At 42.9% G+C, this 17,311-nt stretch overlaps 1 protein-coding gene across 1 annotated transcript; it reads right to left on the reverse strand.

Annotated features, from left to right (window-relative positions):
- Positions 1–1,056: 1,056 nt before the first annotated feature.
- LOC132379512 (cholesterol 25-hydroxylase-like protein) lies at positions 1,057–12,767 on the reverse strand. Its single transcript, XM_059947481.1, has 2 exons — positions 12,221–12,767; positions 1,057–1,520 (listed from the first exon to the last, which is right to left on the reverse strand). The coding sequence occupies exons 1-2, from the start codon at positions 12,671–12,673 to the stop codon at positions 1,146–1,148; spliced, it is 828 nt and encodes a 275-aa protein (XP_059803464.1). The 5' UTR covers positions 12,674–12,767; the 3' UTR covers positions 1,057–1,145.
- Between the last annotated feature and the right edge of the window lie 4,544 nt (positions 12,768–17,311).

Raw genomic sequence — 17,311 nt, forward strand, 5'->3', positions numbered from 1 at the left:
TTAAATTGGTTTATTAATACAGTAAATGCAGACATACATTATTTTGAAACTTTATGAATACTAACGGTAAAATATACAGCAAAATCTTTAGTAATGTTACGAATTCCCGTAACTGGATCACTTACCAGCAAAGATAGAGAGGTCCGTTGAAGTCTGATGGTACTATTTTTAAAAGTATTTATTGATAAAGGGCACAAAAATAAGATTAATGCAAACATACAGATAATATACGTTGTCAATATTAAATCTAGCGCGTGGGTATAATAATAATCAATAAGAAATCGTTCTATCGTTGTCTAGGGGATAATGTATTGTCCGATGGAAAGATAACAGTCATTATCAGTTCGCTCAAGCTGCTGTGTTGTTGAGTTTAAAAACGATGTGGTTTAACTTGCCCCATGTCTTTTAAGATGCCAATCCGTTGAGTCAGGGGAGCGGGCTTCCCCGTTGTTAACTAAAAGCTGTTTTCCGTGGTTCCAGCCACCAATTCCAGCCACGGAATCGAACGCACGTGGCTTCCTTCAGATGACTTCCTGCTGTTACGTGGTCGCTTAACGTTTCTTCTGGTGCATCTGAAGGGGTTGTTCCCCAGACCCTCTTTTATACTTCCTCACGGGGCCTCAGATGTCAATCAGGTTGGGATGATGAAATCCCTCAACCAGCCCACTCTGCTCATCCCCTGAGGGGCTTCAATGAATAGTACAGTACTCAATACACAACTTGGTCTTCTGGAGACAATGGCCATGTCCCGTAGCTTTACATCGCCGGGGAAACGAGCCAGCCTGCACGTCTCTTTTCCCCTTTCCCGGGCCCCTTTACCCAACCCAACAGTGATCTTGTGATTCTCACAAAGGAGGGGGCTACGGACGTAACAGTAACAAAAACTACAAAAGTACATTGTAATGTAAGAAACAATGCATTTATGTCAAGTTCAGTTGCTTTTAATCAGAGATCAATAACAAAAATAATCGCCAGAGTGCTTTGCAATTTAAGTAAATGAGAACGTTGTCTTTACAGCAAGAATTTTAGTCTCCTGAGCAGTTTATTTCATGGTAAATCACAGTGATGCTCCTCAATAAATTTAAGAGTCTATGATACATAAATTAATCTCTTAAAATATCTTCACCAAGTTAGTTCGAAATAAATCAGTGGGACTTTTTATGTAGTGTGGAATAGGTTCCCAGGAGCCTGTCCCAGTGCGTGAAGTAGGGAGCATAGTTGGTTTTGAACTTCATGTGATGTAGATCATGGTGAGGAGCCCCTCCGTACAGTCCAAAGGGCACCAGCCTGTGCGTGGACCAGGGGAAATCGTAGCCCGAGTGGTCCTCTATCGACAGCCAGATATTGACGATAAAGAAGAGGTAGCTGGTGAGAGGATGGCAGTTCAGGATGGCAGGGCTGAGAGCAGTGATGAATGCCAGCGAGAGGGTCTCCCAGGCACCCGACTGGTAGTTTCTAAGAGCGATGCTGGCCGTATACTTGTGGTGAACTTTGTGGAATGTTCGGTAGAGCCAGGGCACCTTGTGATGGAGGAGATGCCAGATGAAGTACTGGAAGTCGAAAATAAGGAGGTATTGAAGTATAAAAGTTGAAATTGTTTGCTGTGTAACCAAAACTATGTAGTCAGCTTTGAAACTTGCTATTTGCTATGCATGTACCCAATTTAGTAGAAGAATGAAATCTTAAGAATGTAGAAGCCAATGGTGTGTTAATGAGAGGTAGCTAAGAGATGTAGATTAGAACATGATTAAGTCAATGGGTAGAAACAATAGTGGCGGATGTACGTGTGATATGCAACTGTAGACAGATTGGATATGCTAATGCAACTAAACCAGGAGATTGATATAAAAATGCTATGTACAAGGATCGGGGGCAATCAGCGACTAGCTCACTGATTGTTTCAGCTTTGATTTGCAAATTAAAGTTTAATACTTCTTGAAGAATCTTCTGCATCTCTTGGTCATTTGTAGGGCACAAGAAACCACGAAAAGATTGGCGACCGCAGAAGGACTGGAAAGAAACCCGCGGAAATGAAACGGCAGATCGGGCATGCTTCCCCGTCCTCTAGGGACCCCCACAAGGCTAACAGAATTAAGGGTGCACCCAAACAAAAGGTAAGCGCTTTTTGCAACAATTTGGTCTAAGAATTCTGTTGGCTTTGGGGAGGGCTTGGAGTCTCAGAAGTGTGGAACCACTGCCGAAGGGTCTCTCCGGTCCAAAGAATCTGGCAGAATTGGGGGTTAACAGGAGGCTCAGAGGATTGATCAAGAACACTGCAGTGAGGGTAAGTACAAATAAGTTAATAAGAAGTTAAGTAAAGAAAAATTCTACGTGGTGTTGTTAAATCCCTGTGGATATTGCTTCGTATGAAACAAAGGTCTGAACAGGCAGGGAAAGGGAAAATAGAGAAAATCCCTGTGGATACCACCTTAAAAGATAAGGGTCTGAATAGATGAGGTGCAAAGAGCAAGTTCTGTGGGTACCGCTCTGAATAGAGGTCTGTACGGGCAGAACAGAATAGGAAACAAGGACAGTCCAATATATAGTTTAAAGTGCTGGTAGATAGATGATAGACTAGGCCAGTGGTCGGCAACCTTTACCACTGAAAGAGCCATTTGGTCCCGTTTCCCACAGAAAAGAAAACACTGGGAGCCACAAAACCCGTTTGACATTTAAAATGAAATAACACTGCATACAACGTTTTGTTTTGCCTTTATGCTATGTATAAACAAACTATAATGTGTTGCATTTATGAAATTGATGAACTCCTGCAGAGAAAACGAAATTACATTTCTGCATGCAACAAAAACATTTTGAACTCCGAGAAAAAGACGTTGGGTTGAAGGTTACTTTTAAGTAAAATACTCAACGTCTATTTGAGTCCTTCTTGTATTTATGAAAAACGCCAAACTTAAATTTGCCGCCAGCAGCAAACCAAAAACAACGTCAGCCAGCTGTCAACCTGAAAAATAAAAGGACTATTTCACTGAACAATGAAAAGATATGAATATACGTAAAATAATAGGCAATTAAAATATTTATCATACTTGGTTAATGGCTGTGCATCCTTTCCCCTGAGCTGTGTTCAGCGTGTTCAGGTGTGCTGTCATGTCTACCATGAAGTGTAGCTTTTCCAGCCACTCTGGCTGTTCCAGCTCAGGAAAGGTGAGCCCTTTGCTGCCCAGGAAAGTTTTCACTTCTTCCAGACACGCGACAAAGCGTTTCAGTACCTCCCCTCTGGACAGCCACCGGACTTTGTTGTGCAGCAGGAGATCAGAATATGCGCTTTCCAGCTCGTCCAGTAACAAATGGAATTGACGGTGATTTAAACCTTTTGCCATTATTTTATTGACAATCTGAATGACAACATGCATTCCGGAGGAAATGTTTGAGTGCACAGTACCTCTTGGTGCAAGATGCAGTGAAAAGTCAGCAGCTTTCTGTCCAGCGACTTCTGCAGTAAAGCCACAAATCCCTTGTGCGCTCCTGTCATACTTGGTGCTCCATCAGTAGCTACTGACACCAGGTGGGTGGTCTTTATTCCTTTGGCTCGTAAACAATTCAAGACAGCCTCACAGATGTACTCCCCCCGTGTTTGGCCTTTTAGAAGTATCAACTCAATCATTTCTTTCTGTGGCCCAGCAGTGTTTACATACTGGCAGAACAGTGCTATTAGTTCAATATCACCTTTGTCTTTAGACTCGTCACAGGCAATCGAGTAGACCACAGCTGAATTGATGTCTTTAATTTGCTGTCCTGTGATGTCTTCTGCCATTTTTATGGTTCTGTCTTTGACAGTCTTTGCAGAGAGGGGCATATCCCTGATTTTCTGCACAATTTCACTCTTGTTTTTAAAGTCCATGAATAGATGTTCTGAAATCTTAATGAAAGATTCTTTTATATATTCACCATCTGTAAACTGCTTCCCGTGCCTGACTATTTCCTGAGTGGCAACAAAACTAGCTTATGTAGTTGATATTCCAGACTTCATGCACTTCTTGAAATGATTTTTGCTCAGATCAACCTTCCGCATTAGTTCCAAAACTGCTTTTTTTCTCTCATCTCCAACCGGATATTTTTGAGCAAAGGCTGCGTGTTTATTCTGGAAATGTCTTGCGACATTTGACTTTTTGTTGTTTGCTAGTTTCTCATTGCATATTAAGCATACCGGTAAACCAGTCTCGTCAGCAGTGAAAGCAAATGAATCTGCCCACGTATCAATAAACGTTCTGTTTTCTTCAGTCACTTTTCTTTTTTTAGAATTCTCCATAGTTAGCCTACCTTGGATCAAAAAATTAAAGAAATTGCGCACTGGCGGGTGTCAGGCATTGGCAGTGGTGACGTCTATTAATAGCGACAAAAAACACGTTTTATTTAGATTGTACAAGATCACCATAATCTTCAAATTTAGAATTACATTTCAAAAACTAACAAACTAACATAAAATATATTTTAATTAAATACTCATCATTTATTTTCCAAAGCCACAGGGAGCCGCAGCACAGAGATGAAAGAGTCGCATGCGGCTCCGGAGCCGCGGGTTGCCGAACCCTGGACTAGGCATAGAATTAGAGTAAATATTATCCAGTAAACAAACTGAGAACCTCTGAAATACCTTAAAAAGAGAGAACAACATGACAGGTAAAGGAACGGCAGTAGAGATTCTGAGCAAAAAAAAAATCCCGGTAAATAAATATGAGATCACAAAAACTTCAGAAAAATGGGAAAAGAGAAACAAAAACCTGGTCACAAAGTGGCCAAGAGAAGGAACGTTTGATATAAGCTTGTGCGAAGAAATGGAGGCACTAATTAAAAATTACAAACCAAAAGATAAATCTAAGAAAAGAGGGCAGAAAAGAGAACGAGAAATGGAAGTGCTTAAACTCTTCAGAACGGAGGGAGAAGGGCTGAGGAGGACAGGTAGAATATTGATTACAAGCGAGGAAGACACTAAGGTGCTGGAGAAACAGCCTGTTAAAGAGAGAAAAGGGTACAGTGAGAAACTGGCTTCAGCTCCGTACCCGGATGCGACAGAAACAGAAAAGCCCCCTCCCTATAATGAGGAAGGAACCCCTAAACAGTGCCCCCTGCTGACGGGGACAGTAAACATGCAGGGAGAAGTACAAGTTTGAGATAATGAGGAGGGAAAAAAAACAATACGAGAAGGAAAAAGCGGCGATATGGAAGGAGATACAGGCAGAAAGGATAAAGGTGGAACAGGTACAGAGAGAAATGGAAGAAGGGATTGAATGGATGAAATACTTGAGAGAGGAAAAGGAGTATGAGGAGTATCGGTTATACCATAGAAATAAACAGACTAGAAAAGAAGGTGACTCATTGGAGGAGCAAGAGTTAAGTGGAGAGAGAGAGGATATGAGAACTTGTGGGGAAGAGGTAGGAGGCAGAAGCCCAGAAGAGCAGAAGGAGGTGGTAGGGGAGCAACTTGTGGAAGTAGAGAGAGAGCTAGATAAGTTACTGAGAGGGGATTGCCAGAAGAGATGCGAAAAATACTCCAGGGGCCAACCAAGTATTGAATCAAGACAGAAAGGAAGGACTCCACAAGGAGACCGAGGGAAGAAGAGGACCCCGGAAACATTTGTGTGGGAGGCAGTAAAGACATACCCTGAGACAGATGGGGAGTCAGGTGAGGAGGAGAGCCAGGGCAGGTGGGAAGGAGGAAGAATGATGCCGCTGTTAGTTAAAGAATCAGGACAAGTGCAGTATATCCCTTGGGGATCCCAGGACCTAGAAGGGCTGAAAAACACTCTGCCCAATCTACATGAAGGAGCAGGGAAATGGATTAGAGCCTTTGAAGAAGAAACAGCGGGACGATTATCGGCTATGGGAGATTTGAAGGCACTATTGATAAGGTTGATGGGAACCTCCAAATTTAATGAACTAATGGAAATGGCTGGCATAGTAAACTCGAACGACCCAAGAACTAATGGAGATGGGTTTGACAGAGTGAGGCAGAGGGTATAGCAGGCCCTCAGGAAACTTCATCCACCCAAAGTGGACCCCCAAAGCCTTAAAGGGGGATCCACTGGGAGACACTGAAAACCCAGCAGCCTACGTAGAAAAGCAGTTGAAAAGGTGGAGACTGGAGACTGAGCAAGAGGTGGAGAATAGCTTATTTATCACCACACTGTTCCGACATAGCATTTTGGATGCAATGCCTCCTCAAGTAAAATTCAAACTGGAGGAAGTGGTTGGGCTGATGTCAATGACCCCACAAGAATTTAGAGACCACGTAGTCCATGCGGTTGAGAAATACCAGAAAGACAAATGAAGGATGGCTGAGCAGCAGGAAGAGATGCAAAGAAAGTTAATACAAATATAGCTCGAAGAACTCAAAAAGAAGGAAAAAGAGAAAAACAAAAAGATGCTGTCAGCAACCACCAGTCCGAGTACAGCCATTGAACTGGATGAAGCACCGCTATATGGAGGAACCGATCATACTGTAAGACAAGGGCCGGAAAACCCCATGCCAATAATCGTCTTTGGAGGAGCATTCCCACAAATGCCCTATCAGGAACAGACTAAATTCAAACAGCCCAGACAGGACTGGAAGTCCCAAGGAGGGGGACAGAGGAGCTATGGGCAGAGGGGACCAGTGAGGAAACAGGGGGAAAGAGAGGTTGAGAGATTGTGCTGGGGATGTAATCAGCCAGGTCACATGAGAAGAGATTGTCCGTTTACACCATGGCCTGTCACACACCAGCAGGAACCGATAAGAAGGGAACTAAAGTTTAGCCAAGGACCAGCCCCCACAGGCCCAAGCGGACCTGTGAACCCCTATGCGAGGTATTAGGGGTGCCCCGAGAACTTGAGTGGGAAGGGACATTACCCAATGATAACAAGGGAGGCAGACGAGGAACCCATTGTTCAGGTTATGTTAGAAGGGCAACTGACACCAATGATGATAGATCCTGGAGCCACGTACACTTGTGTACAGCCACAGTATGCCCTTCACCTTCCCATGTCAGGAAAGTTTATTAAGACGGTAGGGTTCTCGGGGAAAACACAGTTGACACAGTGCACGGCTCCACTGCAGTTGAGAATGGGAAATAAAGGAATTGTTTTGCCGGTGCTAGTATTTAAAGGAACTCCGATTAATTTGTTAGGCAGAGATGCCTTATTGAAACTGGAATTAAAATTAGAATGCACCAGAAATGGGCTGAGTGTGGAAAGAGCAGGGGCTCAATTGATAGTGCGAGAAGACAAGAAGGCTAATGTCTTTTGGATAGGAGACATCGCAAATCAGATTCAGGAAACCTGGGAAAAATGGAAAAAGGGCGTGCAGGCGATATTACCCAGGGCTGTTATGCCCAAATCTGAGCTACATTGTACAGTGATTTTTGACGAGACTCAGAACAGGGAGTTAGAGGAGAGATGGCACCTGGAGGCATGTACCCAACAGCACCTGGAAGGGGAGGCTGTGATAATTGGAAAGCAAGGGGCAGCTTTACAAGTTAAGTGGAACACCTTTTTAGAAAAATGGTACAGGATACTGGAAGCTGCGCCCCACGTAACATTGGTAAACAAGGGATCTCAGTCTAAAGACTTAGGACCCTTAGTTAAGAGTGCTGAAACCGTAACAGTGTGGAGGAAAATCACGCCAGAGGTGTGGATATCAGAAGACGACAATTGCATTAAAATAATGGTAAGTGTAGATATGGTAGGGACAGTGAGAGAGGTCGAAATAACTCCCCAACCACACCTGCCCTTGCTGGGAAAGGAAAGAGGCCAGCAGAAAGATAAAAGGTTAGATGGGTTGCTGTCTATTCCATGGTCACAGCATGACACGGACATAGGGAAAATAAAAACAGCTAGTCCGGTGGAAATAAGGCTGAAAAGGGGAGCAATTCCACCCAGGAGACCACATTACCCTCTAAGACCAGAAGCAGAAGAGGGAATAGCCTTGACAGTGCAGGGGTTGCTTGAAATAGGGGTGCTTAAAAGAACAAACAGTCCATGCAATACCCTGTTGCTGGCGGTCTTAAAAGCAGATAAATCTAAGTGGAGATTGGTGCATGATTTGGGAGCGGTAAATGATGTGGTAGAGGACTGGCCAGCGGTAGTCCCCAACCCACACACACTTTTGACTAATGTTCCACCAGAAGCAAGTTACTTTTCAGTGATTGATTTGTGTTCGGCTTTCTTCAGCATTCCTCGAGCCGACCAGTATCAGTATCTGTTTGTATTTACTTACAGAGGTGCTCAGTATACCTATACCAGAATGCCGCAAGGATTTAAACAGTCACCACATGTTTTTAATCAGGTGTTGAAGGCAGACCTAGAGAGCATACCATTGGAAAGTACATTGTTACAGTATGTGGATGACCTGTTGATTTGCTCCCACAGTAAGGAACAGTGTGAGCAGGACACTATAACTCTGTTAGAGAAGCTGGCGCACGGAGGACATAAAGTATCCAAAAAGAAACCGCAATTTTGCACACAGCAAATGGAATACTTAGGCAGGGTAATATCCAAGGGAGTGAAGGCGATAGCACCAGATCAGATTGAGGCAATAACTAAGCCCCCAAATCCCAGACTGTAGGGCAGATGATGACGTTTTTAGGAATGGCAGGGTACAGCTCAGATTGGATAGGAGAATATGATGAGATTGTGGCACCTTTGAGAAAGATAATGAAAGAAGCAGAACATACAAATTTGAAGAACGGCTTACAGTGGTATGGAGAGGCGGAGATAGCTTTCAATACTATTAAGCAGGAACTACAGTTAGCACCAGCATTAGCTTTGCCTGACTACGAGAAGGTTTTTCATTTGTATGTATCTAACCGATGTCATGGTTTCTCGTGCCCCACAAATGACCAGGAGACGCAGAAGATTCTTCAAGAAGGGTTAAACTTTAATTTGCAAATCAAAGCTGAGACAGTCAGTGAGCTAGTCGCTGATTGCCCACCGATCCTTGGACATAGCATGTTTTATAGCAATCTCCTGGTTTAGTTGCATTAGCATATGCAATCTGTCTAGAGTTGCTTATCACATGTACATCTGCCACTATTGTTTCTACCCATTGACTTAATCATGTTCTAATTTACATCTCTTAGCTACCTCTCATTAACACACCATTGTCTTCTACATTCCTAAGATTTCATTCTCCTACTAAATTGGGTACATGCATAGCAAATAGCAAACTCAGACCACATAATTTTGGTTACACAGCAAACAATCTCAACTTTTATACTCCAATACCGACAGGAGGGTTATGTCACAGCGGTTCTAACACAAAGGACAGGCACAGGAAAAGCAAAGCAGCCGATAGCATACTACAGTACGAGACTAGATGAGGCGGCTCAGGGGTATCCACCCTGTTATCAGGGATTGGTGGCGCTGTACTATGCATATGAAAAGGCATCATCTGTAACCCTGGGCTATCCTGTGACTCTGTACACACACCACAAAGTAGCAGAATTGCTGGAAAGAGGGAAATTTGAGCTGACACCAGCCAGGATAGCAGCGTATCAGATGCTATTGACATTTCCAGACATAACTATACAGAGATGCACTACCAGTAATACAGCCGATTTTGTCCCTTTGGGCTATGAAGGAGAACCCCATGATTGTGTAGGGAAGACGATGGCATTTGCCAAATTGAGAGCAGATTTACGGTCAGAACCACTAGAGGATGCAGATAAAAAGGTTCTGTTTGTAGATCGCTCTTGTTATAGGGATCATGATGGAAATCATGCAGGGTTTTCAGTAGTGCAGCAGGATCAGTCGAGCTATTAGGATGGAGTCCTGTCCCCAACCGTGTTCCGCCCAACTAGTGGAAATCAAAGCCCTGACAGCTGCGTGTGAAGTGATGGAAGGTGAGAAAGTAGACATCTATACTGATTCGGCATATGCTCATGGAGTATGCCACTTGTTCGGGGCAGTGTGGAAACAGAGAGGTTTTGAAAAAAAAGTAATGGAGATCCCATACAACATTGTCAGCAAATTCTAGACTTAATAAAAGCCATAATGAAACCTAAAGCATTGGCTATAGTAAAATGCCAGACACATAAAAAGGGAAAGGATGTAATAACAAAGGGAAATCAAGCTGCGGACAAGGCAGCCAGAAAAGTGTCTGGATGTACATCAGCTGTCATTGCGCCCCAGGTAAGCCTAGCTCCAGAACCGGAGGTAAAGGACCTAATTGAAATACAAGGTAAGGCAACTTTGGCAGAACAGACAATGTGGAGACGAAGGGGGGCCAAGCAGAACCCGGAAGGCTTGTGGAGCATGGAAGATGGTTTGTTGGTAGCGCCCACCCCTCTACTGACGTTTCTGATTTCAGAAGTGCATGGGATTGACCAGTGTGCAAGGGGGGAAGTGATAAAGAAAATAAAGAAGGATGGTTTTTGGGCACCTTATTTACAGGCTTCAGTGGACTTTGTCTTGTCACAGTGCTAGGTATGCACACAGAATAATGTTCAGAAGGGAATTACAACCCCAATAGGTCACATTCCTGTACCTGAAGGACCATTTAAACATCTAGTGATCGATTACGTAGACATGATAAAGACAGTGAGAGGGTAAAGATACATGCTGGTAGTAATTGATCAATTTAGCAGATGGGTGGAGGCAGTACCTTCAAGAGATCAAGGGGCAAAGACAGTGGTAAAATTTCTGACAAATGAAGTGATCCCAAGGTTTGGAATACCTACAGAAGTTAGCTCAGACAATGGTTCAGCTTTTATCCAGAAAGTGGTCAAACTGGTACTACAGGCACTGAGGATAAAGCAAAGATTTGGATGTGTATACCACCCTCAGTCGCAGGGCATGGTAGAGAGAATTAATGGAACCCTGAAAGCCAAACGAAACAAAATTTGTGCAGACACTAAAATTAATTGGGTCGCTGCTTTACCGTTAGCACTGATGAGTTACCGCATGCAAACTAATCGAATGACATGCCTGACACCGCATGAGATGCTCACTGGGAAGCTATCATACCTGTGATAGGGGTAAGCAAAAATGTTGAATGGATAAACTATATATAATACAATCAACAGAGATTCATCAACTACACCGATGATGCACTGGAGGTCTTAGGGCAACAGCTGGATGCAACTAGCAGGATGGCGTGGCAAAACAGACAGGTACTGGATTGGCTTTTGGCAGACAAAGGGTGTGTGTGTAATGTTTGGAGAACAATGCTGCACTTTCATACTGAACAATACCAGCCCAGAAGGGTCTTTCACCAGAGCAATGAATAAATTAAAGAATCTGTGGATGGAGGTCAAACAGAATGCAGGATTTGAACATCAGTTCTTTGATTGGTTAGAAAGTAGACTCGGAGGATGGGGAGCATGGCTGACTAAAATAGCAATAACTGTCAGTATTGTATTGTTGAGCTGTGTGCTTGTGCTGTGCTGTTTTCTTCCTTGTCGCAAATCTCTTGTAGTGCGTGCTGCAACCAAACAATTTCAGATGCTCGTGGCAATTACTGAAGCAAGCTTAGTGGAGAAAGAAACACCGAAAATGTATCGTTACAGCCTACAACACCTGCAGGATGAACAAGAGCAAAACAACAATGTGGGAGTAGATTGTAAGGGCTTCCGAGTCTTTTTCCCTGTCTCAGGTATGGAGGGACAGGTTTTTGGCTCAGCAGCCCAGGGTAACAGGGAGAGAATACTTTGAGGTCTTGGTGCAGAAAATTATAGTTTAACCCGAGATTGGGGAATAAGTGCTTGAGTTTATTGGGGCTTTTGTGCGCAGACTCTTACTCTTTTCTCTGTGTGAGACCCTCTGGGTCTCAAAGGGGGGATATATTGGAGTATAAAAGTTGAAATTGTTTGCTGTGTAACCAAAACTGTGTAGTCAGCTTTGAGTTTGCTATTTGCTATGCATGTATCCAATTTAGTAGGAGAATGAAATCTTAAGAATGTAGAAGACAATGGTGTATTAATGAGAGGTAGCTAAGAGATGTAGATTAGAACATGATTAAGTCAATGGGTAGAAACAATAGTGGCGGATGTACGTGTGATATGCAACTATAGACTGATTGCATATGCTAATGCAACTAAACCAGGAGATTGCTATAAAAAATGCTATGTACAAGGATCGGTGGGCAATCAGCGACTAGCTCACTGACTGTCTCAGCTTTGATTTGCAAATTAAAGTTTAACCCTTCTTGAAGAATCTTCTGCGTCTCCTGGTCATTTGTGGGGCACGAGAAACCATGACAGAGGCAGGCAGCAACGTCCAAAAGCACCTTGTGATGGAGGAGATGCCAGACGAAGTACTGGAAGTCGAAAATAAGGAGGCAGGCAGCAACGTCCAAAAGCACCTTGGGCAGCTCAGGCGCAGCGAGCGGGAAGTCCACCGGGCGCCAGTACCAGTGCGCCACCGACAGCGGGAAGATGTACAGAATGTGGTTGTACAGGGTCTGTGCCAGGCAGTTTGCCATCATCTTCACATTTGGATTGTTCTGCGCCTGGATCTTATATTTCTGCAGGAAGGCGACCCTTGGAGCCAGGAAATCCAGGACGACGAAAGGCAGACAGAAAGCGAGGTAGACTCCCAAGGAAAAGCTCACGGGGAAGAAGGGCGACTTGATCCAGCTCTCCATGCCGCGCACCTGATCCCAAACCGGTTGTAAACAGAGAGCAGCCGGAGTCAGTGAGCAGTTGCCGCGTTCAGGCATTAGCAAAACGTTGCTATTCATTGTTGCGAGCACATCTACCTTCTAGTGGGGACACTCCGCTGCTCTCTTTTTATGATCCTCCGGGAGAGGCGGAGCCGCAGCGTCATTAATGAGGAAAAGGAGTTCCTCATTCCGACCTGAGTTAAAAAAAAATCAGCACGTCATAATAACGAAATGTGTGGTCCGGAAAGGTAGACACTGTTGCAGATAGAGTTCAGTTGTTGTATGATCGGACTCTCTGCAAAAGCGCCAAAAAGTTTAAAACATTGGTCTTCTTGATTTAATTTAACCAGAAGTAGATTTCTCTTCTATCACAAACCTTTACTGTTAACTACGAGGAATCGGTAGCTGCTGATAGCAAAGAGCATGATTAGCGTAATAAATAGGGTTTGAGCGGCCATGGAAAAATGTCAACTAACTGATTCTGCATCCTTTATAGCTTTAGGTATTGAATTCCAGAGTTTAGGAGTGCGGTTCAAAAACGCTATACAGTATCATTACTAACAATATTTAAGCGAGGTTACGACGGGCTCTGGAAGTACGATATAGAAATGTTATAGAAAAGGTTCAAGTACTCTGCATAGGAACTCAGTATAACGCAATTCTGCTTCATGAATGGAAGAAAGCAACCAATATCTTACAATGCAAAGCTTCCTCGTAAATGTGCTTGGTTAACCGCATTTTCTATAACTGTAATGGACTGCAATTTTGTGGATCAAAGTAAATTTATTATAAAAATATATATATACTACCTTAAGAATAATTTTCTTACTGGCATTTACAGCTGTTACGAATTCCCATAACTGGATCACTTACCAGCAAAGGTAGAAAGGTCCGTTGAAGTCTGATGGTACTATTTTTAAAAGTATTTATTGATAAAGGGCACAAAAATAAGCTTAATGCAAATATACAGATAATATACGCCGTCAATACTAAATCTAAGCGCGGGTATAATAATAACCAATAAGAAATAGCTATATCGTTGTCTAGGAGTTAATGTATTGTCCGATGGAAAGATAACAGTCACTATCAGTTCGTTCAAGCTGCAGCGTTGTTGGGTTTAAAAGTGATGCGGTTTAAACTTGCCCCAGGTTTTTTATGATGCCGATCCATTGAGTCAGGGGAGTGGGCTTCCCCGTTGTTAGCTAAAAGCTGTTTTCCGTGGTTCCAGCCACGGAATCGAACGCACGTGGCTTCCTTCGGATGACTTCCTGCTGTTACGTGGTCGCTTAACGTTTCTTCTGGTGCGTCTAAAGGGGTTGTTCCCCAGACCCTCTTTTATACTTCCTCACGGGGTCTCCGATGTCAATCAGGTTGGGATGAAGCAATCCCTCAACCAGCCCACTCTGCTCATCCCCTGAGTGGCTTCAATGAATAGTACAGTACTCAATACACAACTTGGTCTCCCGGAGACAATGGCAATGTCCTGTAGCTTTACGTCACCGGGGAAACGAGGCATTTTACACGTCCCACTCTCATTTCCTAGGCCCCCTGACCCAACCCACCGGTGATCTTGCGATTAGGAGGGGGCTACAGACGTAACACAGGAAAATAAAGATATACAATAGAATTTATGAAAAAAAACTGTACAGAAGCATAGACTGCCAAAGGAGCAACTTGCAAAAGAGGGCAAATTGTAGAAATTGAAAATAAATGATTAAATAAATACTACTGAGAACATGTTCTGTAGAGTTCTTGAAAGTGAGTCTAATAAGCTCACTGCTGGGAGGAAAAGCATTTTCGAGAATAAATAGAATAGAATAGAAATTTATTTCCATTGCTCCAGAGAAAGAGATTTGTGGTGCTACTCAAATCCCGTACAAAACAGATATCTACAATGCATGCAATATGGCTTAATTAAAAAGTGTCATCTCATATTTGGAGTATGTTATAATTAATGGAACCCAAACTGCTGGAGAGATGTTTGTATGTCCGTAACCGAGAAGAGTTCTCTATAGAAATATCGCCAGGTGCGTAGTGGTCAAACAGGTCCGCAACAGACTATACTGTTGTTGGGAGGCAGTCCGGTATCAGCAGCATTTACTTCACTCTGGTGTGAATGGCACAGTGTCAAGGCAGTAGAGCTGTTAACTCACAAATCCAGTTACTCAGCTTAGCCCTGACCTCGAGTGCGCAGAAAGAAGCTGTGCACATCACTGCAAGGTTCCTTTATTATTCTCTGTGCTTCCTCCAGTTTCAGACACATACCAAATCCTGAATAAAGCACCACAGCTGTGCGGTTGGGCATCAACTTCTTCCCACACTCTGTTAGACTGCTTAACACGCTGCTGCCAGCCAGCACATATTTACACCTTGCCTGATTACCCTAGTCAATGATCGACTGGTCACTTCGTCTCCTTCTGTTGTTGCTGTTTCATATATTTATACTACTCTATGTTTTTATTATACTGGCACCTGTAACATTACTCTATCATACATAGACGTACACCTCTCACTTTATCTCAACTTGTCAGTATTCAGGCCACGCCACCCAGGACTTGTGCCTGACATCATTTTGTGATTGTGTGTGCTGTGTCATGATATGTGATCTCTATGTCTGTGCCGTGACCCCAGAGGAGCAAAGTTTTGTTTAGCTGTCTACGCATTTATGGCTGGAAGACAATAAACTTGAATTTGCAGTGTGGTCTAGAGATCATTGAAAATCACCTCTATTATGGGTGGGTGTTAGAATCGAGAGGGTGGGAGAGTGCTGGAAGTGTGAGAAGAATAAAATGGAATGAGTGTAGGATTAATGTAAATAGATTTCAATGGAGGAAATAAGACCGGTATTGCCCCTAGACTATCCAGTACTCCACACCTGGTCTAACACAGGTGTAAATAGACAATGAAGAGCTTTAAGGAGCAAATTTCAATGAAACAGCAATTCCAATTGAAATAAATGAAGAGAGACGCACATTTTAAACACAAGCTGGTTTCCAGCTGAAGGCCAAAGAATCTGATTTTGTACTGTATCATAACTGAGTTCAGCTTGACAAAACAATGGACCTGTTTGGAAAGCACTTTGGCACGATAGTTTAGATGAATATTCATGGTATTCCCCCTGTATGTTTTTGGAGGTACTGCTGGAAATTCATGGCATTTGGGACCAACTCTGCGTCAAGTTTCCAAAGCGCAGAATTGGCAGAAGAACTTGAGGTGAAGAGTCATTACCGATAATTTATTGGTGTTGGAGAGAAGCAGAAGGAAGCAGTAACAATCTATGAATAGTGATTAGAAGCATCTTAGATGTAATTAGTGTGGTGTATTGCTAAATAAAATGTAAAACTTTGTACTGTATATTCACTGATATTCCATTAATTAGGTATGAAAAATCCCTTTCCCCAAGAATGATTAAGAAAAATTACTCAGAAAGAGTTAGCAACTATATTTTTACTTCCTTTTGGAAATCAGAAGTGCACACCTGTTTCCGAGAGTTAGTTTCAGCAAGATATGTTTGTTATCTTTTCTCTTAAGGAAAGTAGGTTTGTGAAATTTACTTGGTAAATCAGTATCATAAAATAATGTAAATCTTTTTTGTTTTACTTGAATAACGTTCAGTTTAGTTGAAGACAAAATTCTTGACATTCCGAGGTAGACCCAAATAGTTGGAAAATTCCATCTATAACTGTATGTGGATTCATGTCACAGTAAATGAAATGATAGCAATCACAATGTCTTGTTCAATATTGGAGAGGGTATGTTAGAATGTGGTTCTGTGGCAACAGGTACAGTAGCCTTAGCGTGTGTTATCACACAAAGTGCTGAACCATCTAACCATCAGTATGTGGTATATGTTTCAAGATACTCCATTGTTAAGTTCCCCATGAGGTGCTTTCATGTAATTCTATCTTCCCTAATATGTACAGCTGTGTATAACTCTCTGGTCCTGCTCAAAATTAGATGGGACACAATCCAGGGCCCCATTATTTCAAAGGGAAGAGTAGGACTGTAGAGAAGAAAGACAAAAGAGAATAATACAATGCAAATTACTGGAGGAATGCAGCATTGGAGGGAAGAGGTCAGTCGACATTGGGCGCCAAACAGGGGAACAGAGGAGAGGGGAGAGGGAGGGGATTTTTTTTTCCACTCTGACCCTTCATCTCTTCTCACTTGCCTATCGTCAACAATGGATTCACCTCTCCTTGCATTTCTCCTATAGTCCATTCACCTCTCCTATAAGTTCTCTTCCTCTCCAGCCCTTTACCTTCCCTACCCACCTGGCTTCACCTTCCACCATCTAGCTATCCTCCTTCGACTCCCTCCCACCATTTTGTTCTTCTTCTTCCCCCTTCCTTTCTAACCAGTCCTGAAGTCGGGGCACGGCCCAAAACGTTGACTCTTTACTCATTTCAATGTATGATGCCTGACCTGCCTAGTTCCTCCATCATTTCGTGTGAGTTACTGTGGATTTCCAGCGTCTTCAGAATTTCCCGTGTTTAGTATATAATTCTTTTCTTCTTAATCTAGAAAGAACTGAACAATTTCTAATTGAACAAAAAACTAGCCCTTTGATGATCTGGTGGTATTTCAGCTTTTACGCAATGGTGCATAATTGATGTGTGCTTAGCCCACCATGCTACCCTTTCTTCACCCAAGACTAGGTGGCTAGGCATAGCTTAAAACCATCCGTAAATTTGCCAATGACACAACTCTTGTTGG

The sequence above is a fragment of the Hypanus sabinus genome, chromosome 22 (assembly GCF_030144855.1).
Source record: "Hypanus sabinus isolate sHypSab1 chromosome 22, sHypSab1.hap1, whole genome shotgun sequence".
NCBI classification, from domain to species: Eukaryota; Metazoa; Chordata; class Chondrichthyes; order Myliobatiformes; family Dasyatidae; genus Hypanus; species Hypanus sabinus.